Source organism: Lactuca saligna, chromosome 8 (assembly GCF_052625555.1).
Source record: "Lactuca saligna cultivar CGN05327 chromosome 8, ASM5262555v1, whole genome shotgun sequence".
Lineage (NCBI taxonomy): Eukaryota > Viridiplantae > Streptophyta > Magnoliopsida > Asterales > Asteraceae > Lactuca > Lactuca saligna.
Genome location: NC_136424.1, coordinates 43001603 through 43025925, shown reverse-complemented (window position 1 = coordinate 43025925; position 24323 = coordinate 43001603). Strand labels below are relative to the sequence as shown.

The following is a 24323-nucleotide window of genomic DNA, read 5'->3' as shown; positions in this document are numbered from 1 at the left end:
TTGTTTTCTCCCTTTTCTTTAATTCATGAACTAAAAATATCAAAAATGATAACACCCAAACCACAAACGAGAAGGGTTGTGAGGTAGTTGTCAGACATTATCACTTCTATTACAATAAATGAAGATAATCTTGCTACATATTAATCTCTAATGAGTTTTAATACTTATCATTTTATGATATTTTTTAAATATATAATATCTACATTTCAATTTATGGTTTTTTTTTCAATTTTAAAAATTAAAAAGCTACATAATCTTATACTTATATATGTAAAATATCAAATGTAATAAATATTATAATAAATTACAATTAATATATTTTATTTCTTATTTCAAAATTTTATTTTATAAGATACTTACTATTTACATTTTAATATTTTATTTTCTTTAATTAACCCATATAATAATAAACTGCTTTTACACCTACACCTGGTTAGGAAAGATATAACATTAATGTCCGAATCCCACACTCACATTAATTTTGGTATAGATATTATTTTTGGCTACTAAGGTTTCTTTGTAGTGACTATAGGTCGTGAGTCATAGTCCCATGCTCGCACATGAGAGCGGTCGATATGCGTATAAGCAGACACCTTCCTTAGGGGAAATCGTCATTTCTTATTATTAACAAAAAAAAAAAAAAAAAAAAAAAAAAAAAAAAAAAAAAAAGACATGACAACCCAAGTACCATTGTTAAGGTTTGCCTAAACCATATATGCAAGTATAATGAACAAAACATATAACAAAAAAAAAAAATGTAAACTTACCTTACTAATAATGATGGGGTCACGTGAAAGGTCCAATGAGAAAGCAGACAACAGCGAAAAAGCAGCTTAAATTTTTTCTTATTTTCCTGCTTTGTTTTGTGTTGAATTTATAAGGACAAAAATACATCACATGCTGAAGATCCTCTTTGGCCCCCTCCTCCTCACCCACAAATTTAATCATTAATAATTCACCATTCACTATAAAAATAAATTTAAAAATTCAACAATAAAAAATAATATCATATTACTACACAAAATCCCAGGTGGTTTGACGTAGATCATGACTCGGCTGACTCAACCAATAGAGCACCCGCTCCGAGAAAACCCCAGTCGCGACCTTCCGATATCGAAGTCAAACAAAAACCCTTGTTGCATTAGGTTTCCGATCACCGAAAATCCACCGGCTGAGGTCACTGGCTGCAACGCTAAACATTTTACGTCCTCCGCCGTGTCAATGAAGTAGTTCCCAACCGGTGGAGTAAAAACAGAGTTGCCAACGAGTTTGAAACTCAGTTTGGGTAGACTCAGTCTCGGAATGCCTGATACATTGATACAAAGATCGAAGTTTGGAGGAGAACCCGCCGGGGTTGGAAGTTTCACGAGCCGCCTGAAAGCTGCCACAACATGGCGGTACGCGGTGTTAGGAAGGAAAGTGAGGGTGGTGCCAGAGTCAACGATGGTGCCGCCGTTTCCCATTTTGTCAATGTTCCACACCGAAGGGCTTACACGTAATTTCATATTATCTACGTAAACGTTTTCAATCCCAATGTAGTAAAATGGAGAGGACAAAGGGTTGGTTTGCAATGGGGTGTACCGCATTCTTGAATTCCCGGCGGCAGTGCCGATCAAGAGGTAACTCGTCGGCGGCGGAGCGATGGTGTAGTCTCTGAGGCAGTAAGAGAATTTGTTACCGAACCGGTGGCCGAGTTGAGTAACAAACGATATAGTCCCACGGCCCAAGCCCATTACTCCTTGAGCGCCATTGAAGCTTGGACCGGAAACACTCGGACCGGAAATCGTAAACCCACACCCGAAAGCTAAACTGTCGTGCTGTAACAGTTCGCCGGTGCTGGAGTTGAACGATGTCGTCTCCTTGGCAAAGAAGCCATTAGTGATAGACCCATCCGCGTATGAATACTCATAACGGCATGGAGAGTGGAGGCGCGTGTGGTTGCACGCGATTCTGGGGCGAGGATGAGGTACGAGTTTACACGCCGGGTCGTAACAGTGGTGGAGGCAGTAGGAGGAGGAGTGGCGTGCGAGGAAGGCGGAATGTGGTGGACGGGTAAGATTGCAGTCATCTCGGCAGGCGGAGCAGGTTACCCAGATGAGATCGGATCCGGTGTCAGCAATGAGAAGGAGCTTTTGAGGAGGGGTGCCAAGGTGGAGGGTGACGAAGTATTGTCCGGCGCCGGCATAGGCTCCGGAGGTGACAGGGAGATTGGGCTTGCGGTGGAGGGTTGAGAGGAGGGCGGAGAGACGGGCGGAGTCGGAGGAGAAGGCTTGGGAAGGGGATTGAAGAGGGTTAATGTGAAGGAGTGGGAGCTTCAGGAAGTGGTGGTTGTCGGAGTTAATGGTGGCGGAGTGGCAGATGTGAGTAAATGTAAGGAGTATAATAAGGAGCATGGTGGCTTGAGCCTTGAGGGGTGAAGAGAGATAAGGGGGTGGGTGGCAAGTGTAAAGATGGCTCTGCAATTGGCTGAAATTATGGGGCGAACTATTTAATGTGGACGTGTTTTTATTTATTTATTTATTTAATTTTTGATGTATGTGCGTTCTCGTAGTTTGTAAATACACAAACACTATTAAATTAAGTCGCTGCAGGCTGCTTCATGTACACCTTTTGTTTAATAATATTATCGGTTTGCAATTAAGTTGTTTTAATATTAAGATAATGATTTAAAAGCTAATATATTTTTTTATTTATATATATTTGATCATTGAGTTTTTTTTTTTTTTTTTTTTTTTTACTCTTTCAGTTTGTTAAACTGTCTTTATAACCGGTTAATCCAGATTAACCATAAAAAATGATTTAATATGCTAATATATTTATCATTTTGTATACATTTATTCATTAATATTTTTATACATATTTACACCTTAATATTTTTTTGTTTCAAAAAAAGTTCTTTTTGTTTTGTACTCATTCAGTAGTTATTAATGATTTCTTTAGGTTTTTCTTACATCTTACGTGGGACAATCATTGATACGAGGTGTGGGGCTATTGATTCTTATGTGTAACGTCTTATATTCATACCAAAAAGTTTTAATTTTTAAATAAGGCAAAACTCCGTAATTATAAATTCATTATTAAGAAAAACCGTTTATTCCAAAATACATTTATCGAAAATTAGAGTAATATAAGAAACGTAGATTCCTAAATATTGCTGATTGAGTATGTATTGAGTATGTACAGTCCTGCATTCGCCTTCCCACGATCAACGATAGAACTTGAAAACATAAACAACTGGGTAAACATAAAGCTTAGTGAATTTCCCCCAAAATACCTCATACAACAAACGTATTGTCATGCATAATGGGCTTACAATCATCAGAATTGAATACCCTGGCCTAATCAGACATCAGACTAGAATGCTAACATGCAACGGGTCCAATCAGCCATCGGACTAGAATACTCAGGGTTTGTTGGCATGCCGCCTCAACCCAAGCGCTCTTATCGAGTCTTCGTGCCTACGGCATACAGTCGGCCAACACTATGTATCTTAGCCTACAGTACATAACATGACCACCTTAATATACCCTACCACTATATGTCAACATATAAATAATCAAGGATCAAGTAGGCACAGAATACAAGCAATTATCAATCATACATCTTACTACCGCCTACCAATCCTCTCATAGCACACTAATCCGCTACCAGCTAACCTCTAAGAAATGTGTAACCATACGTAACCAGAGGTGAGATAGCCACCCGAATAGATGATCCTACTCTAGAGCCACAACCAAATAAGGAACATGCAAGAAAGCATAGATCAAAAGTTCTCAGGCTATCCTACATGACTACATACAGCCCCTATAACACTCCACTAGACGATAACCAACCTACTGGTACTCTAACCAACATACTACTATTGATGCATCCTATCATACAAGGGTATATACATAAATTTAGCAGATCACTACGCCTCAACAACATCCTATAAACAAGGATACATAACCAACAATCCAAGGAGTGTGTAACCAACAATCAGATGTGAGATAGTAAGTAAAAATAGTTTACTTTTTAACAGGAGTAATCTAAACGAAAGTTGTAGTAGACTAAATTACGAATGCAAGGATTTAAATATCGTTAAAATCGGAGATCATATGAAAAAGTTATGACGTTCATAACACATGACCTAAGCAACCAAGTAGTCGAGTGTAACGACCCAAAAATCACGAAAAAAAAATCTTTTAAAACATTACTAAAACCATATTTATAAAGACCGTATCATAAGTCATAACATAGTTTCCGAGTATTAATTCAAAACATAATCTTATTATCATAGTAAAGCATTCCCAGACTAACTGACTACGGTGTCTGCACTGGAACCTCTACGAGCTCCTCTTTTGAAAACTGAGTACCTGAAACCAAAAACTGAAACCGTAAGCACGAAGCTTAGTGAGCTCCCCCAAACTACCACATCCCATACAAACATATAAGCACATAATGGGCCTTGCCCACTGCATCGGACCGAGGTCCGGACTAACTGGGGCCTTGCCCCCTGTATTGGACCAAAGTCCGGAAACTGACTGAGACCTTGTCCCCTGCATCGGACCGAAATCCGAACTAACTGGGGCCTTGCCCCTACATCGGATCGAAGTCCGGAAACTGACTGGGACCTTATCCCCTGCATCAAACCGAAGTCCGGACTAACTGGGGCCTTGCCCCCTGCATCGGACTGAAGTCCGAAAATTGAATGAACAAAGCATAACATAAACATATCAACTAACATGAACACACATATACTGCATACTGCATCAAGCCGTAGCCCGGAACACATAACACATAAATCCTGTCTGAGCCACGAAGGCATCAAACATACTAACTACTGCATCGGACCGAAGTCCGGAAACTACTGCTAGCTAAACGAGCCGGCATTGTGGCCTTAGACCCGTTCCTACTGGAAGGAAACTCACCTGCACTGTTGGAGTTCTTGCTGATACCCTGCTGACTACTATCTGACAACTCCCGAACTGCTACTCCAATGACTCCCCAATCTACTAATACCAAATATAACACTTAGTCCCAAACTACCCTTCAACGGTCAAACTAAGTTAACTCTGGTCAAGGTCAAAGTCCTGGTCAAATTCAACCTTCCAGGTTGACCCTACTCGCTGAGTCAGCCTACTGACTCGCCGAGTTCATAAGCTTAGAAACCCCTTTCAATCGCGACTCGACTCGCCGAGTCAGACCATGACTCGTCAAGTCTACTGATTTCCGAGTTCTGTCCTGCTTCACTCACTAAGTCACCTCCTGACTCCCTGATTCGAGGCTTAACTAGAAAAGGTTTGAGGTTCTGCAACCAGACTCGCCGAGTCCAAGAACAAACTCGCCGAGTTGTTCTTCCAACTCACCGAGTTGTTCTTCCAACTCACCGAGTACATGCTCATGATCATACAACTCGCCGAGTACACCCATGTGACTCGCCGAGTCTCTTCAGTTCTTAATCCATACAGTGGCTTTTCGAGCCATGCAGGGGCTCAAATCCATAGATCCATTCCTCTAGAGCCTAACCCCCACGTAAAGTGGCAAACTTTACGTTTAACCAAGGAGTTATAGGCTTAGAACACTCTAGGGCTAGGGTTTGTAACAAAGGGGCTTCACCAACAACTTATTGGCCTAAACTTTATGACTTTCTGGGTTATTACCAACCTAGATCTAAGGTAGCAACCTCAGATCTACTCCAAACTCGAAATAGATCTCATCCATACTCAAAATGCCCAAAACTCAAACATAAGATAGATCTAGATGCACATAAGCCCAAACAACATACTATTATCTCAAATGAAAGCTCCAACTAAAGTAAATCCCGGATCTACACCACTCATTTGTAGCAAAGCCCTTGATCTTCAAGCCCCTCTCCAAGATTTTCTCCTCCAAGGCTCTATTCTCTCAAATAATGAAGGCTCACTCAATTCTAGGGTTTATGGAACTCAAAAGGGGAGCAAAGAGGCTGAGGGTGGGTTATAATGTGCTTTATATAGGGCACAACCTCTGGGATTAGGGTTTTTCTCGCCCAGACCAGACTCGTCGAGTCCACTCACTGACTCGCCGAGTCGGTCACTTACTCAATGACCCGGATCCCACTCTGACTCGTCGAGTTCCTCCCTGGACTTGATGAGTTGACTCTTGATTTAGAGCTTAACCTTTCTTTTCATGGTCTTCCTGATTCTGGGTGTTACATCGAGATTGCAATGGACATAAGCATCAAAAGCGTAAACACATCTCATTAATGACTGTCCCATGTAAGATGTCGTGAGAAAAACCTAAAGAAATCATTCATAAGTATTGAATGAGTACAAAAATAAAAATGACTTATTTTGCAACAAAAAAATATTAAGGACTAAATATATACAAAAATATTAAGGACTAAATGTCTACAAAGTGATAAATATATTACCCTATTAAGTCATTTTTAACAGTTAACCTGGAGTAGCCGGTCATAAGAACTAAATATGTATAGTTTAACAAGTTGAAGGGTAAATATGAACGAAAAACAACTTAGTGATCAAATGTATACAAATCGAAAAATATATTACCCTTTTAAGTCATTATCCCTTTAATATTAAAAGAAAGAGAGATTAGTTTTATCTTTAAGGACGTGAAGCCCCATCATCAAATCTCTAGTGGCACTATTACTAGAGGCTGGAACAATATTTCCAAAGCGAAAAATGACATCTAAATTTTAATCTCAATTTCTATGACATTTTTAAAGTGCAGACTGAGACTATTTTACCTAATAGACAAAACTGGAGCTGCCTTTTGAGCCTGAATGGTATATATATATATATATATATATATATATATATATATATATATATATATATATATATATATATATATATACTATGGAGGCTGTGAGATTAATTGTTGGTCAAAACTCGGATGTTGAGTCGAACCTGGTGGTTGTGTGATGCAAAGAAATTTCTATAAAAGTGTTGGGTTTTGTCTGGAATTCCAGAATAGGGATAATTCCCACGGCAGGGGCTCTCTCAGTTAGGGGCGTTCCTATTGACTCTATTACGTGTGGTTTATGTGAGCAGGTGGAGAACGCAGACCATATTCTAATTTCTTGCCCTTTCGTGTCTAAGTTGTGGAACTGGATTGGAACTTGGAACAAAATTCCTTTCCCATTTTTTACCAACACTCATGCTGTATTAGACTTCATTAACCATGGGGGGGAGAGAGATGTCCTAAAAAGAGATGGATTCTCACCATGATCGTGTATGGTCTTTATCCGGAGTTTATGGGAAGCTAGGAATGCTAGATTGTTCAACAAGCATATTGTTTCTGCCTCTTCGGTTATGGATGATATTATTTCCTCGGTTTTCCTTTGGGCGAAGCATAGGGGTAAAATGGACATATGTAATTGGATTAATTGGTTATCTTTTCCCTTCTCTTATTTGTAATTTGTTTTGCTATGATCTTGTTTTGCTCCACCTTGCGCCTTGCTAAGTGTGAGTGTTTTTTCTAATACATTGGTTGTTTCTAAAAAATAATACTAGTAGTTTGCACTTAAATTGTATTAATATTAAAGAAAGAGAGATGAATTTTATCTTCACTGTCATATGCTAACTTTACATTACTATAAATAAAAAGTTGCAATATTGGTCGTGAATAGTTCTAAAGCAAAATCACTTAATTAGAAGACTTATGTTGCATCACAACTTGCAAGATTTAAAACCACCCAAAAAAATCATGTGTGTTTTTACAAATACTATGTTTGGTTTCTATATATAAAAAATTGAAACATCTGGATTTCATGACTCACAAATGAATTTGATGAAAACACAAGTTCCTAAGCGAGTAAAAACTCAAAATGGATGTGCATGTTATTAATTTCTTTGTTGGAAAAATGACTTATGAGGCTGAAGTTTTCAAAACGTTCAAAAAATCCATTCATTTTTGTCTGTTTAAGAAAATTCAATGAACTTAATCTTTTGTCTAAAAAAGCCCAATTAAGTTACACTTTTGTTTAATTTTATGGAAGTCAAATAAGAGAAACAAATGACGTGGATTATTACTATATCGGGAAAATGACGTGTAAGACCAACGGAGTTTTTAAACCATTCAAAAAACCTCAATCATGTTTTTTCTATTAACAAAAAATAACGAACTTAACATTTTGAACAGGGGTTTTTGGCACTGTTGCACAACAATGTTTGACGTATTTACACACTTAGTCACTCAAGTATTTTTTGTGCTCAATTGGTCCTTAACCTTAGGAAATACTGACTAATTAAGGGTTTGAAGGAAATTGTATTCGGTTTACGGGTGATATACTGATGTGGCTTCATATATGTGGGTTAGTTTTTGGCACTGTAGCACAACAAAGTTTGGCGAATTTACACATTTAGTCACTCAGGTAACCGACTGTTCCTATATCAAGTCATATAATGGTGTAATTGATATGTAAAATTCAATTTTAATGGTCTATTAGACACAAAAAATACCTGAGCGATTAAATGTGTAAATTTGTCAAACTTTGTTGTGCCACAGTGCTAAAAACCCTTTGAACAGATAAAAGATTATTGAGTTTTTTGAATGGTTTGGAAACTACATTGGACTTTTTTAGACAAGGGGTTAAGTTCATTGGATTTTTTTTAATAAACAAAACATAATTGAGTTTTTTGAATGGTTTGAAAATTCCGTTGGGATTGTAAGTTATTTTACTTTTCTTTGTTCTCAACATAGGATCACCATAAAAAAAACTAATGGCTTAACTGTAATTCATGGTGAGCTCTTGAATTACAATTTAGACACCGCACACAACTTGGTAAAAATATGGTTGTGGAAAAAGAATATTAGAGGAAATAGTAAGTGTGTCAAGAACATGTTAATATCTCCTCATACGTCGAGTTTGTGTTTTGTCATTATTTTTAGTCCTAACAAACTTTGAATCTCCCTCCTACGTCTTCTTGTATATGGGTGATGAAGTTACCATTCTCTTCACCGCTACACATGCTTATTCCTCTCTTGTTTTTAAAACTCGCCCTTTTGATATGTTGTTGTGTGTAAAAATGATTAAGGACCAACATATAATGAATTGATATCTATTCCACCAAAAATAGTTTTTTTGTAACATATAAAACTCATTTGCAATATCAGATCCAGGATCTCATTGACCTTGCGCAAAGTTAAATAGATCAAAATTAGGGTATAGAAACTAAACCCTAAGGAGGTAAATTTCGAAATCTCCATAGGGTTCTTGAAACTCTATCCTTCACCCTATTATTTTCGAATTTTGCAAGGGTTTTAGAAACCTAGCCCCTTATCTAATTTTTAATATTTAAGGATCCCTTCTAGAGTTTGTTTTGTTTCTTTATTTGTTATTTTAATAGTCTTAAAATTGAACAATTAAAACCTAGCAAACCCTAGCCTTTTTTTCAAAAAATAGAAGGCTTGGGATAATGATTAAATTGAATTATTTTATTAATTGTTTAATTGTAAATAATTATTTGATCCATATTAGTTAAATTAAATTTTTTAATTTTTTTAATTAAAAGATAAAGATCAAATCAAAATTTGTTTATTTTCAAATTAAATTTATTTTGAAAATTTAAACTTAAACCTTGTATTTTGAAAAGTTTAAAATGCACTTTATATATGTATTATTAAAAGTTAATTATTATATGTATAAGACTAAGTTAGTCAGATCGCCACTATGCCTCATTCAGGAAGCCAAACTCTAAAGGGGTATAAGGAAACTAACTATAAAATGATAGTTGAATGGGTGTCCACTCTCACCTACTGTTTCCTTGTTTGGTGGAGGGTCATTAGCAGAATGGATCTGATAGGACATTAAATTTATTAGAAGTATAATGCTATTAAAGTACTAGAACACTTTTATTAAAAATCCTAGTCTAGTTACATTAGAAAAATGTGTTAATCCATGAAAACGCACATCATGCTTTATATGTCGTTAGTGGGCTTGTGTGGTTAACCGACACACTAATAGGGACTGTAAATAGATATGATGGACATCTTGAAAATCATCATTATTGATGGAGCGTGTGTGGTTTACCGGCACATCAATGTGCGATGATAAATGACATCAAGGTTGTCATGCGGGTTTACATGGTTATTCACATATCGCTTGTGATTCTCGGCATCCTAATCACAAAAGTGAGAGCATAATCTGAGATTAAACATGACATTGATAAAAATAAATGAATCTCAAAAGATCCAGGATTTTAATAATATTGGAATTAGTAAAAGCCTTACCTACCTAAAATATATTCGAATTTGATTACGACATCCCTCTTCAAAGTTCGAAATGAAAATGTGGATCCTAACCTTAATTTAAATTTATTGGTTAATAAGTAAGTATTAAAATCAACTAACTTTGTAACATCCCAAAATATGGTCCCAAAAATTTCATTTTTAAAATAGATAAACTAGTATTTCTCAACTATCATCCATACATCTCAACAAAACCAATGTATCAAATGTCATAAAAATAAGAGTAAAATATCATATGCGGAAACCCAATAGTGTGTGATGCAGTCAACACGAGCCCTTCCCTTTGCAACCGAAAGTACCTGAACATAAACTGAAAACAGTAAGCACAAAGCTTAGTTGGTTCCCCAAACTAACCCATACCATAAACACTAAATCATACGGTGGGCCTCCGCCCGGCATCGAGCCCCGCTCGGTATACATATCTGCGATTTTCAGGCCCCACATGTCACTGGGACTCGCCGTTATACACATACAATTAATATCACATAATCATGCTAACACACATAATGATCATAAAACTAGCATATGTTCCAGTCCTCAGGCCTCGCCTGGCATCAAGCCCTGCCGGGTATACATAGCAGCACACAACAAATGCAAGGGTCATGCAGACTCTTAGCATCCTAACATAATCAATAAGGGTCTGCATTAGTGCCGTAGACCCGCCAAACCCAAAGAGGAAACTCACCTTAAATGTTGAATCTCACATAAAGAAATCCCTAATTGCTGCCCTGACGACTCCCCGAGCTATCAGTACTAAATAATACCCAATCAATACTTAGGTTTCAATCAGTATTCAGTATTCCATACTTGGGGTAAAATGACCATTTCACCCCTGGCCTAATTTGATCAATGACTAACGCCTAAATCCACAATATAAAAGGCCCAACACTAACTAATCTTCCAAAGCCCACTTGTAGCCTACTTATAGCTCAATTTTACAAATTGGGCCCAAACCCATCCAATGGGCCTTAACCTAAAGCCTAATAATTTCCTTAGTCCAAAAACCTATTTTCAGATAGCCCACTAAGGCCCAAAGGAACTAGGTCCATGAAATGGACCAAACTGAGGCCTAAAAATGTGAGTCCCATTCTGACTAAGTACGCAGCGCGTACTCAACAGTACGTTGTGCGTACACGTTTGTTGGCTTGTACGCTGCATGTGTGGACTTGTACTCCCAACGTACTCCTCTATTAAGCCATCCTTTTCCATTAAGCACTTAATGCTTAGCCTAAAGGTCCAAACCACAAATCTGAGTCCTAATCAATGTCTAGACCCATAAAGTCATTGACTTGGTGATTTTTCATGCCCTAATTGAATCCAAACTTAAAATATAACATTCTACTTTCATGAAAATGGCCATAACTCATGCATGGATGGATCTCGACCTCAAAACTGGCAACTTTATGACTCAAGGACCCAAAGAATACCAACAGTGGCAACTCTAAGCTTCAAAAAAGATAGGAACTCATAAGATCTCATCAATAGGACCAAAAGGGTCCATAAACCCAAACCAAAAGAGATCTAAGCTAAGAAGCATCAAGTTAAAGAATTTATACTTCAAATGAGTGCCAAATAATGATGGGGTTAGGATCTATAAGACTTCTCTCATCCAATGAAGCTTCAAGGATGGACACCTTCCTTCAAAGCACCAAAATACTCCTCAAAATGGCCTTATAAGCTCAAAAACAAACAAATATGTAATTATTGTTTGAGTGAAGGGTAAGGAGGACAAGGAGGCTAATAAAATGAGGGTTTCAAGTCCATAAGGATGCTTAAATAGTGGCCAACCCCGAAAATTACCGATTTTACTAAACCTTGCGTACGCCCCGCGTACAAAGTTGTACGTCCCACATACACATACAGAACCCCGATCAATACCCTCGCATGAGTATGCTAAGCGTACCACTTGGTACCCCCCCCCCCCCCCCACGTACTCGCTTCACCGCTTGTACGTTAATGTACCTCGTTGTACGCCCTATATACAACTCACGGGTCAAAATGGGACAAATTTAATAATGCAAGATCAAAAGAGAAACTCACTGAGACTCAATAGTTACAATTCTCCCCCACTTGAATCAACCTTCATCCTCAAAGTCCGTAGCCCCGAACAACTCTGGGTATTGCTCTTTCATATCCTTCTCGGGCTCCCAAGTCCACTCCGACCTGTTGCAATGCTGCCACTGCACCTTCACCAGGCCTACAACTTTGTTCCTCCAGGTTTTCACCCTTCGATCCAAAATTGCCACCGATCTCTCGATATAAATCAGGCGGTCATCCACCTAAATATCCTCCAATGGTTCAAATGTGAAATCATACACTAAACACTTCTGCAATTATGAGACATGAAATATACTATGAGTCTAACTGAGCTCGGCTGGAAGATCTCGACAATAAGCAACTTGGCCCACCCGAGCCAAAACTTTGAAGGGACTAATATACCTGGGGCCCAGCTTGCCTCGTTTCCTGAACCGGAAGACACCTTTACAAGGGGACACCTTCAGGAGAACCATATATCCCACCTAGAACTCCATGTATGATCGACGCATGTCATCATAATTCTTTTGCCAACTCTGAGCTATCTGGAGCCTACTCTGAACCTATTGAATCAGCTCAGTAGTCTTGAGCACCACATCGATACTCCCCATGACCCGCTGACCAACCTCGCCCCCAACAAATCGGGGTCCTGCACTTCCTCCCGTAGAGCATCTCAAAAGGAGGTCGATCAACGCTAGCGTAATAACTGTTGTTATACGAAAATTCCGCTAACGGATGATACGTATCCCAACTCCCACCAAAATCTAACATGCATACACGTAACATATCCTCAAGAGTTTGAATAGTCCACTCACTCTGACTATCGGTCTGTGGAAGAAATTCTATACTGAAAAGGAGATGAGTGCCCATCTTTTAATGAAATTGCTTCCAAAATCTGCAAGTAAAACGAACATCCCTGTCCGAAACCACTGATACCGGCACCCCATTACATGTCACTACCTTCCGGACATAAATATCAGCCAGCTTCTCTATAGATATACTCTCCTGGATTAGAATAAAATATGCACTCTTGGTCAAACAATCCATGATGAACTAGATAGAATCAACTCCGCGCGTGGTCCTGGGAAGCTTCGTGATGAAATCAATGATGATGTCTTCTAATTTCCATACGGGAATCTCCAACGGCTGCATCTTGTCGTGAAGTCGATGATGTTTGGCCTTAACCTTCCTACAAGCCAAGCACCACTCCACATACCATGCTACGTCCCGCTTCATGTAGGGCCACCAATAATCAAGATGAAGATCCCTATACATCTTCGTTGGACCGGTATGGATAGAGAACCTCCACTTGTGGGCTTCCTCCATTAGAACCTAGCATACACCACCCCAATAATGATCCCAGACCCACCGATGCAGGGTCAAGAATCCACGACTATCATAATCGAACGAAGCCACCTGATCCACAATGCGCTTACTCTTCCGGTGCTCTTCCTTCATAGCCTCAACCTGAGGCTCATGGATCCGCTCCAATAATGGAGTAATCATAGTCATCCTCGACCATATATCTCTGATCGGAGCCATGACCGCCTTGTGGTTGAGAGCATCGGCCATGATATTGGCCTTACCTGGGTGGTAAAGGATCTCGCAATCATAATCCTTCACCATATCTAAACCAACAATGCAGCTTCATATTCAGGTTCGACTGATCCATCAAATACCTCATGCTCTTGTGGTCCGTATAAATAGTGTAACGAACCCAATAGAGGTAATGCCACCAAATCTTGAGGGCAAAGCCCCCAACTCTAAATTGTATGTAGGATAGTTCGCCTCATGAGGCTTCAACTGCCTTGAAGTGTAAGTGATCACGAGACCCCGCTGCGTCAACACTGCCCCCAAACCCATGATCGATGCATTACAATAAACCAAAAAATCATCAAGACCCACTGGCAGGGTCAGAATCGGTGCCTCACACAACCGCTATCTAAGAGTCTCAAAAGCTGCCTTGTGCTTAAGGCCCCAGCAAAATGTCACCGACTTCTTGGTCAGTGGGGTCAATGGAACCACAATCTCGGAGAAATCCCGGATGAATCTCCGATAGTAACCCCACAAGCTAAGAAAACTCTGAATCTCAGATGGAGACCTCAGAACCTCCCACTGCATCATGGCCTCAACCTTGGCCGGATCGACCAGAATACCCTTTTAGTTGACAAGGTTCCCTAGAAACTGCACCTCGTGCAACCAGAACTCTCACTTGGAGAACTTTGCAAAAGGTCTCTCCCTCCTCAATGTCTCAAGCACTTGCATCAAGTGCTCTTCTAGATGCTCCTGAATCTTGGAATACACCAAGATATCATCAATAAAGACTATCACAGACCGATCAAGCATCGGTATGAACATGTGGTTTGTAAGATCCTTGCACGTGACTAGAGCATTGGTGAGCCCTAATGGCATCACCACGAACTCATAATAACCATATCGAGTTTGGAAAGTTATCTTCTGCACATCCTCGAAAAGGGATAACGGTTCTTCACTTTTACCTTATTCAACTCCCAGTAGTGGATATACATACGATGAGACCCGCCCTTTTTCTTTACAAACAGAATTAGGGATCCCTAAGGCAAACTGCTTGGACTAATGAATCCCTTGTCTAAATGCTCCTGTAGCTGTGTAGACAACTCTTGGATCTCAGGAGGAGCCAGCCGATATGGTGCTTTGGCTATCGGAGGCGCACCTGGAACCAAATCAATCCTGAACTCCACCTGCCTCTCTAGAGGTACCCCTGAAAAATCCTCTGGGAACACATCCGGATAATCTCGTACATCATCCACGGTTGCCTTACCCTTATCTTGGGTATCCATGACATAGGCGATGAAACCCTAGCAACCCTGATGAAGATAGTGTATGGCCCTCGCTGCAAAACACATAACCAGCCCATGCTGTAGTCTCGCACCCTGAATAACCAACTCTCCCCCACCTGGGGTTCAAACCTGCACTAACTACTACTCATAGTTGATCACTGCCCATTAGGTCTCAACCAATCCATACCCACGATAACCTTATTCCCACATAGAGGAATGGGAACCAGATCGACCAGATACCGCTCTCTGAATAACTGGAGAGTACAACCATGATGAACCCTTGTAACCCTAACTATCCTATCATCAACAATCTCAACATCAAGAAGACAATCCAACTCCCCCAAAGCTCCAACAAATCTCTTGCTAAGCGCAAGCGATACAAAAGATCGGGTAGCCCTCGAATCGAATAATACCAAAGCAGAGACATCTTTCACATAGAACGGTCCTAAAATAAAACACAAAAAACATAAGAAATAATTCAATATAAATAAAGAGACAATGAGAAGATACATACCCATCACAACATCGGGAGTTGCACACGCCTTATGACATCCCCATTTTCACGGCCAGAAAAGACCGATTTTGTTTATGCTTTATAAAACTCACAGTACCTCCTTTAATAAAAATGTTGTGGAATTTGTTCCCAGTAAAACATGATAAATACGTTATCAAAGCATTTCCAAAGAAAAATATTTGTATTCATTTTAAAACATTTGGGATGTCATCGTCAATACAGAAATATAGGTATAAATAGAACTTACATTCATTATCACTAGTGATTTATATCTCCTTAATCTCTCAGTGTAATGTAACTTCATATCAACACCTGTGATATAAATAAGCATGAGTAGGTTTGGTTGGGAAACCTGATGAGCACATAGGGTATTCAACCCACAATAAAATAATTATTATGTTTAATCATCAAACAGTTAACCCAATTACCCATCCCCATTATCTTCTTTACTCTTAAAGATCTACCCTAAGAATCATATATTTATCATTCATTCATTCCTAAGGATTATCTTAAGGAATGGGTACGAAGTCCATCATTGTCAATGACACAACTGTCAAGCACAACTGCTAGTTCTATCACTTAGGCGCAACTGCCAGAATTGTGACATTCTATATGAGCCGCAGTTGTCGGTATTGTCCTTCGGACACAACTGCTAGGGTTATCTTGTTTATTGAAAATATCATTTTCGAGAGTCCAATCGCAATACATGTCAATGGGTTTTTAGAGTACACTGGTGAACACATTGTTCACAACACCTACAGGTTGCAAGCCTGCTAGTGTTCCACTGGACTATCTAGAATAGTGTGTGGTTGTCATCCATACTCTGCTAGATGACGGGGCCAACATTTGGGAACAAGGCTTCTCACATCGTCCACCTCTCACCTTTACCTCATGGTCTGTATCACCTCTCAACTCATCATCCAACTCATATTTCCTCTACCCATGTTTTACCCAACATATTATGTAGATATAAATGCATATACAGTTTAAATCATATAAAACTTGCATAAAATCGTTCATCCATAATAGATAGCAAGTATACATATAATATGCACACATAGCACGTAGTTTATATAAAATACTTCATATCTATGTGTAAGTTGAAAGTGACCATGCACTCACTTGAAAAGGTGGTGACTCGATAATCAGACAACACTTCGTTACTCTTCACATAATTTTCCTTTGACAAAACAACGAGTTTTCTCAAAAACCGAGATTTGCTGGAGCAACGTTTCCAAGCTGAAAAGCTCTTTTCTCGGAGCCTTCGGGGGCCTCAGGGCTTCCTTCGGGTGCTAGGGCTTTAGAGAGAGAAAGTAAAGTTGGGAAGGTGTGAAGAATGAGGGAGCCTGACACCTCTATTTATAGGCTGTCAGACTGATGGACTCGCCGAGTTGGGTCACTGACTCGCCGAGTCAGTGCCATGTGTCATCATCTGATTGCTTTCCTTGGAGAGAAAGCAATGGTTGTGATCACGCCACGTCACCCAAACTCGTACAACACCCTCCCGACTTAGAAAAATCATAACTCTCGCACACGAGCTCCATTTTCAATGTTATTTATATCCACGCGTAGGGAAAAAAAAGATCTACAACTTTCATTTAGACTCTGTCGGCTAATTCTTGAACGATATTAAATTTAACAGTGGGAGGAGATTATACTGTTAAATGTCCACGTAAAATTCATAACTTCTACATACGAACTCCGTTTTTGTCTGTCTTTTTTTTCATTGACTTCCTATTAATGAGATCTTCAACTCTCATTTAGGTCGCGTAGGCCAAAAACCGCTCGAACTAAATTTCGAGTTTCGGGCCGTGCACTGCTATGCCAAATCTTAGAAAAATCATAACTTCTCATACGAAGTCAGATTTGGGCGTTCTTTTTATGGACGCTCTCGGTTTAACGTATACTACAACTTTGGTTTAGATCACTAAGTCTAAAATGTCCTTTATCAAAAATTCACTATTTACGTCTCTTGGTGCTGTGTCAGTTTTGTCGTAAAACTTCGACGGACCATAACTTCTTCTTATAACTCAGATTTCGGCGTTCTTTATATGTACGCAACCCTTGAGACATATTACACAACTTGGTTAAGATTATATATTCTGAATAATATTTTTTCGAAAATTCGTTTTCGACCCCTATTATCTGTAAATTGACTAGCCCGGATCTACGGACGTTACACGCCTCCTCTGCCGTTAGCTGTAAAGCCATGCTCTTTGCTGCAGGTGCATTTGACCAACCTTGATGGCTATTAGTAATCCTCAAAGTCACAGGAGCGGGTGCTAAAACTGGTCCTTCTGCAGCCAAACTCGTACATTGGGCCTTCTTGTGGCCCCTATAATTGCAATGAAAGCAAATCAGGTCTGATCCATGTGTAATGGTAGCAGTACAAACCCTGCTATAATAACCAGTTTGGTCACACTTGAAGCAGCTAGAACCACCACCACTACCACTCATGCATGAACCCTCGTGTGTCATGCTATACTTGCCATAGTGACTACGACCTTGATGGCCCCTTGATCCGGAATACAATACCTTAGGCCTCTTGCCCGAACCCCCCTGATGTTTGAACCTTATCTGGATTTTTCTTCCTTTCCATCACCAGGTGAATCTCCCACTCTCCGGCTCAAGCTATCATATCCTTCAGTAATCTTGTAGTTGGATCGGCTCACAAACTGCCAGATGTCGCTCCTCAACATCTCATGATATCAGGCCTTCTTCATCTCCTCATCTGCCACATACTACGGAACCAGAAGTGCCCTCTCCCTGAACATAGAAGTGATCTCAACCACCATCTTAGTAGTCTGGCGGAGATCCTGGAACTTTCGCACCAACTGCTTCACCTCAATAATCAGTGCAAATTCAGCTTGAAACCTGGTCTAAAAATCATCCCAGTTCATTACATCAACCGCATCATCACCCAAAACACTACCAACCTCCTCCAACCAATCTCGATCCCTATCCTTCAAAAAGCCAGGAAGCTAGTCTAACCTTGTCCCCCTCAGGACTACAACTGGTGTGGAAAGAATTAGGAACATCTTCTAACCAATGTCTGCTCGCAATTGGGTCCTTATCCCCATGATAGTCTGGAGCTCCACATACCCGGAACTCCCTGAATGTCAAAGATCGAGCTCCTGCTATTGCCATCATCTCAGAACGAAACGAGCTTAATCGCTCCTCTAAAACCTCCATGATACCCTCCTTGACCGAGTCGGAGATCACTTGAGTCTGATCGAGAATGCAATGCGTAAACTCTGATGAGAGAAACTCCCTAGTCTGCTCATCGATTTTCCAGGCTCCAGATTCTAAGCCTGATCCCTCCCCAACACCAGAATTACCGACTGGTCTGCCCTGTAATATCACCATACTGAAAATAGACCACGAAAACTATCAGAATATGTAACAATATATATCAGGGTATCACAACCCTACAAGCTTCCTGATTTTATCGTAGCCCTCCTTGAATCAAGTACGGATCGTCTACTTCCAGTAGTACGAGCCCATACTGCCTTCCACATTTATCTGTACTTTCATCAAGAATTTCTTTGACTCAACCAGGTTACTCTAAATCTATTTATCCATCCCTCACAGATAAGACTCCTAGCAGTAGATCTCCTCTTAGGTTTTCCTAGGGCAACTCCATACCACTCTTCGCCATCAGCTGTAGAAGGAACTCCCGCTATCTCTTTCTAACAAACTCATGAATACCATCACATATCACTAAAACTAGATAATTCTTCAAATGAGAGGTCTCACACTACAACGGTTGGACTCAAACAAGAACTACGCAATAGATTTAAAACCTAACCTTCTAAAATTATTTAGTTCCCATGATATGTAACTTAGCATATTCGTTTACTAGTTAGCTGAAGCTAGTTAGAACTCTGAAAAGCATAAATTAAATAGCATTCAAGCATCAAGTATTAGAACCAAGCATAAAGTAATAAGGTCATCTTATTAATGACTGATTAGTACTAGCATGCACGTCTACAAGCTCATACAACAAGCATACAAAGGCATCTCTCCTAGAATTTTATCATGCAAAAACTAAGCAGATCCTTATCCCTAACTAGCATGCGATTCACAGATTCCTAAGTTCCAGTATATCAAATAACATCTATGGGTAATTTGAGAAAACTTACTTGAGCTCGGCTGATTGCATGCACCACAACCTTTCTTATTTTAGAAAATCCACCTTTTTCTTAGAAATATTTTTCTTTTGGAAAAACTTTACCAAACCCTTAGTTTGACTTAAAACACACTCGAGAGTCTGCCCAAATCCCTCAAACCAAGGCTCTGATACTAATATGTAACATCCCAAAATATGATCCTAAAAATTTCATTTTTAAAATTGATAAACTATTATTTGTCAAATATCATCCATATATCTCAACAAAACCAATGTGTCAAATGTAATAAAAATCAAAGTAAAATATCATATGTGGAAACCCAATGGTGTGTGAACCCGAGCCCTTTCCTTTTGCAACCGGAAGTACCTGAAACATAAATTGAAAACTATAAGCACAAAGCTTAGTGAGTTCCCCAAACTACCTCATATCATACATACTAAATAATACAATGCGCCGCCGCCCGACATCGGTCCCGCTCGGTATACAGATCTGTGATTCTCAGGCCTCGCCTGTCACTTGGCCTCGGCTGCTATACACATACAATATATATCACATAATCATTCTAACACACATAATGATCGTAAACACTACTATATGTTCCAGTACTCAGACCTTGCCTGGCATCGATCCTCGCCCGGTATACATAGCAGCACATAACACATGCAAGGGTCACGTAGACTCCTAGCATCCTAACATAATCAATAAGGGACGACATTCGTGCCTTAAACCTGCTAAACCCAGAGAGGAAACTCACATCAAATCCTGAATCTCACAGAAAGAAATCCATAGCTCCTGTCTTAATGACTCCCCAAGCTATTATTACAAAATAACACCCAATCAATACTTAGGTTCCAATCAATATTCAATACTCCATACTTAGGGTAAAACGACCATTTCACCCCTGGCCTAATTTGATCCATGACTAAGGCCCAAATACACAATATAAAATGCCTAACCCTAACAAATCTTCCAAAGCCCACTTGTGGCCCACTTATAGACCAATTTTCCAAATTGGGCCCAAACCCCTCCAATGGGCCGTACCCTAAAACCGAATAATTTCATTAGTCCAAAAACATGTTTTCAAATGGCCCACTAAGGCCCAAAGGAACCAGGTCCATGAAATGGCCCAAACCAAGGCCCAAAAATACGAAGCCCAATCTGACTAAGTACGTAGGGCGTACTTAGATGTACGTTGCGCGTACAAGCTTGCTGGCTTGTACACTATGTGTATGGACTTTTACGCCCAACGTACTCCTTTATTAAGCCGATTTTTTCCGTTAAGCACTTAATTCTTAGCCTAAAGATCCAAACCACATACCTGAGTCCTAATCAATGTCTAGACCCATAAAGTCACTGACTTGGTGAGTTTGCATGCCCTAATTGAATCCAAACTTAAAATATCACATTATACTTTCATGAAAATGGCCCTAACTCATGCATGGATGGATATCAACCTCAAAAATGGAAATTTTATAACTTAAGGACCCAAATAACACCAAGAGTGCCAACTCTAAGCTTCAGAAACGATAGGAACTCATAAGATCTCATCAATGGGACCAAAAGGGTCCATAAACCCAAACCAAAAGAGATCTAAGCTAAGAAGCATCGAGTTCAATACTTTATACCTCAAATGAGTTCCAAATGATGATAGGGTTCTTGATCTATAAGCCTTCACTCCTCCAATGAAGCTTCAAGGATGAACACCTTCCTTCAAAGCACCAAAATACACCTCAAAATGGCCTTCTAAACTAAAAAACAAACAAGTATGGAATTAGTTTCAAGTGTAGGGTAAGGAGGACAAGGAGGCTGATAAAATGAGGGTTTCAAGTCCATACGGATGCTTAAGTAGTGGCTAAACCTGAAAATTAGGGTTTTCACTAAAACTTGTTTACTCCCTCCGCGTACGCATCCGGAACCCCAATCAATACCCTCGCATGATGATGTTAAGCATACCACTTGTTATGCCCTACGTACTCGCTTGTATTCTAAGTGTACCTCGTTGTATGCCCAACGTACAACTCAAGGGTTAACATGGGAGAAATATAATAATGCAAGGTCAAAAGAGAAACTTACCGAGATATAAGTGTTACAAACTTGAATTCTCATTTTCTCCTAATTTTAAAATATCTTATAAAGATAGAAATGGTCTTCCTCATTCTTAAGGAAATAGTTTTACTTAATCTTCTAGAGATGGTCTTCCAATTTCAAGTCAAGGTGAAATTGTTTTCCCTTCGTTAAGAAATGATGGTACTAGACATCATCTTGCTTCCACATCCTTCTCTTGTGACTCTCCCAACATCACATTTTCCTCAAGTTGAAAGATACGAGACTAATTAATCCCTATTGGCATATAAACATCAAAATGAAAACTTTGTGTGTACACATGTTCTGAAAACAAATCCTGAATTGACAAGTTGCGCAGAATGGGTGTCGTTTTCCAAAGGAACCAAGCCATTGATTTGGTTGCTCTTTCACTTCCAAATTCATATGATAAATTCATTGAGAAATTTTATATAAGAAATATCAATGTGACCCTAATTGATTTGATCCAAATGTTGATTGTTGTTGAAGCAAAAATAATTAAGAGCACATATAAAGTAGAAATGCTTATTGGGTTTACATCCAAGGTTTCCATGGACAGTGTCAATGGTGCCAATGGTAGTCTAGAAATGATTTAGCTTCCGAATGGAAAGGGGTCATCTAAGATCAAACTGTTTAATCATATGGTAAAGAGAAATGCTAGTTCTAGGATCGTTCCATGTGTTGACCTCAAAGAGCCAATATGTTTTTACTACCAATTGAAGGGTCATTTGAACCAAAGCTGCCCAAAATACCTGAAAGATCTTGGAGATATTAAAAGTCAAGTCGTGTGACTGTACTTTAAATACATACATTATCTGAATCCATTTTTTATAAGTTCCTATTCATAGACTCCTAATACTTGATGTGATGATCACATTTTGATGGAATTAAAGGAGGTAAGAAAAAGAAGGAAGATTGAGCAAAGTGAGCTGAATTTGATCTGGACTTTGCTCACATGCAAACCCTAATGCTTGGATCTTGGTTTCTCTAGATGAACATGCAATCTATCCAAGACTTCCATTCATAGATCTAGTGTAAACAAACAATTCATAACATATGAAATCAGATCTAGAAGAATACCTTGAGTTGCTTGCTTGAAACTTCTTGTTCTTGGAGCTTAGAGTCACAATTGTCACTCCTCTAATGGCTTGCAAACACCTACTAGCAAGAGGATGATTTGAGAGAGGAAGAGAGGTGAGAAATCGGCCCTAGGGTTTCCTCAATCATAGAGTAGCCGATTTCCCTCTCCCACGGGATCTATTTATACTATGAGCTCCTAGGATTTCAACCTAAACCCTAATTGGATAACTTAGCCTCAAAGCAATCCAAAGATCCTTCTAGATAAGGCCTTGGACGATTTCTAAGATATCCATATCCTTAAAATCGTACCTTCCTATATCCATAAGGATTCACAGCCCAAAACACAACTATCACACATTTGACAGTTCATGCCCCTTTATTCAATTAATCTCTTTAAGTCATCAAATTAATTCCTAATTAATTTATGACTTATATCAATAAAATAATATTATTATTCCTTCAACATATTATTCTTATAATACTTTAATAATAATATTTCTTCTCTCTATATAAATCACCCTGTCAAGTTGCTATGGTGAAGGCAACCCAAAAGGACCATGCACAACCGGGTCAAGTACTTACCAAATATAGTTACAGCCTTAGACAATAATCCAACATATCTATGTTCGTGCGAGAATGGGGTGTCTAAAGAATCTATGAGATTAATAAAACAGTTCTATTGAAATTTTATGGTGTGATCCTTGTTGGGTCTTCCTATAATTACATAGTGCCCACCAGTTATATATAACTAAGATCAAATAGACCTTCGAATAATTGATCCTGCTCTAAGACCACAACCAAACAAGGAATAGGAAGTAGATCGAAACTCACAAATTCTGAGTCTATAAAATCTCAATTTTATATAACCTTAGCGTCTACACTTAGCACATTAGAATACCCCTATAGTATTTTAAATGTTATGTTTTGATTCCTCATGTTTTCCTTGTGGGAGTGATGGTAAGTTTTTAGACTTGTTGCCCACTACGACTATCCTTCGACATATGCTAGTCACTTCTCATATAAATATAGTTGACCAGGCTATATTAATCTCATAACTGATTACATATTCCAAGGAACACTCACAATGTTCAACTCATCCTTTTTACTTTTGTATTTTCCTAGTTACGACACTAAACCGACATATATGCATGTACGTATACTTTTTGTAAAAATATCGCAGTATTTTTAGAAGTATAGTTGTATGAAAAATGTTTAGTCAGAGAGTTTTAGTGTCATTGTGCTTATAGTTTCTATATCTTACATGGTTCGATATACTTAGTTCACTATAAACAATGCTCTGATACCAATCTGTCTCACCCCCAAACCTAAGATGGCGGAAACGTCCAGGGGTGGGATGACTTCATGTATAGTATCATAACAATGAGTATAATAATGACCAAAGTAAACACAAACATCATAAGTATAATC

At 39.0% G+C, this 24323-nt stretch overlaps 1 protein-coding gene across 1 annotated transcript; it reads right to left on the bottom strand.

Moving 5' to 3' along the window:
* Positions 1-817: 817 nt before the first annotated feature.
* LOC145011395 (Eukaryotic aspartyl protease family protein) lies at positions 818-2474 on the bottom strand. Its single transcript, XM_078970104.1, has one exon. It carries the CDS (start codon positions 2391-2393, stop codon positions 1062-1064), a length of 1332 nt encoding a protein of 443 aa, XP_078826230.1. The 5' UTR covers positions 2394-2474; the 3' UTR covers positions 818-1061.
* Positions 2475-24323: the final 21849 nt, after the last annotated feature.